General features: G+C 55.5%; 1 protein-coding gene across 1 annotated transcript; it reads left to right on the forward strand.

Annotated features, from left to right (window-relative positions):
* Positions 1–204: 204 nt before the first annotated feature.
* On the forward strand, positions 205–720 carry SARC_16274 (hypothetical protein; the record flags this gene model as incomplete). Its single annotated transcript, XM_014289616.1, has 1 exon — positions 205–720. A coding segment is annotated over one exon (516 nt), but the record flags the coding sequence as incomplete, so codon positions are not given.
* Positions 721–954: the final 234 nt, after the last annotated feature.

The raw sequence follows: 954 nt of genomic DNA on the forward strand, positions 1-954 counted from the left end.
GGCTCACCGGTGGTTGCTGCAGGTGTTGCTGAGTCTGATGGTTGTGAAGTGATCGATGACCAAGACAAAGCGCCTAGCGAAGACCGCGCGTCTGAGCTGAAGCAAACAAGGAATGTGGTGGAACAAAACGACCAGGAAGAGGTTGCACCGGATACCCACGCATTAGATGACAGGATACATGTTTCTAATTCCTTAGAAGATGCGATGGGCATTGGTGGGGAAAAGGAGAAGGTAGATGGAGCGGAGGTACCCGAAGATACGCCGAGTGGCCGAGAGGCAGAGGCTGAGTGTGATGTTGTGGAAGCGACAGACAGGGATGGCCCAGGTGCACAGGAGTCTGAGAGTAATTTGTTCACTTCCGGGTCAGAGGCTACGGCAGCCAATCAAAACTCAGAAGCCGCATCTGTGCAGCCGAGTGCTGGCGAACTCGATGCCGGTGCAAACCCTGGAAACCCTAGAAACCCTGGTGTAGGTAGCCAGGAGGAGGAGGGGGGCCACTTGCATACGCAAACCGGTGCTCCTGACCGGGACCCGCGCGAGCTACCAAATAAGGGCAGTGGGGGAAAGGGCGGGAAAATCGGGGAGGCGGAGGTGCCGCCACCCCGACCGGTGCACGCGCCGCCGCCTAGCAGTCCGTTGCAGAGACAACGTTCAACACACACACCAGCTATGATGGACATCGCAGGACAGGAGGTATGTGACACGCGGAGACAGGCAGAGGTTAGTGCGGGGCCTTGCGCCTTGTATACGGTATCGTTTCGGTGTTGGTTCGCTATGAATGGGTGTGTATAGTGTGTGTGTGTGTGTGTTTGGTTGCGCTATATTCGGCTTGCTTCGTGGGTGCCGCTGTGTGTGTGAATTGCATATGCATGTCCATGTTTGTTGCGTATTGAGTGGTTTGTTGTCGTTCGCCAATCCTCGTAAATCTCAGCATACGCCCGATTTAGGGTTTAG

This window comes from Sphaeroforma arctica (assembly GCF_001186125.1).
Source record: "Sphaeroforma arctica JP610 unplaced genomic scaffold supercont1.7726, whole genome shotgun sequence".
NCBI classification, from domain to species: Eukaryota; class Ichthyosporea; order Ichthyophonida; genus Sphaeroforma; species Sphaeroforma arctica.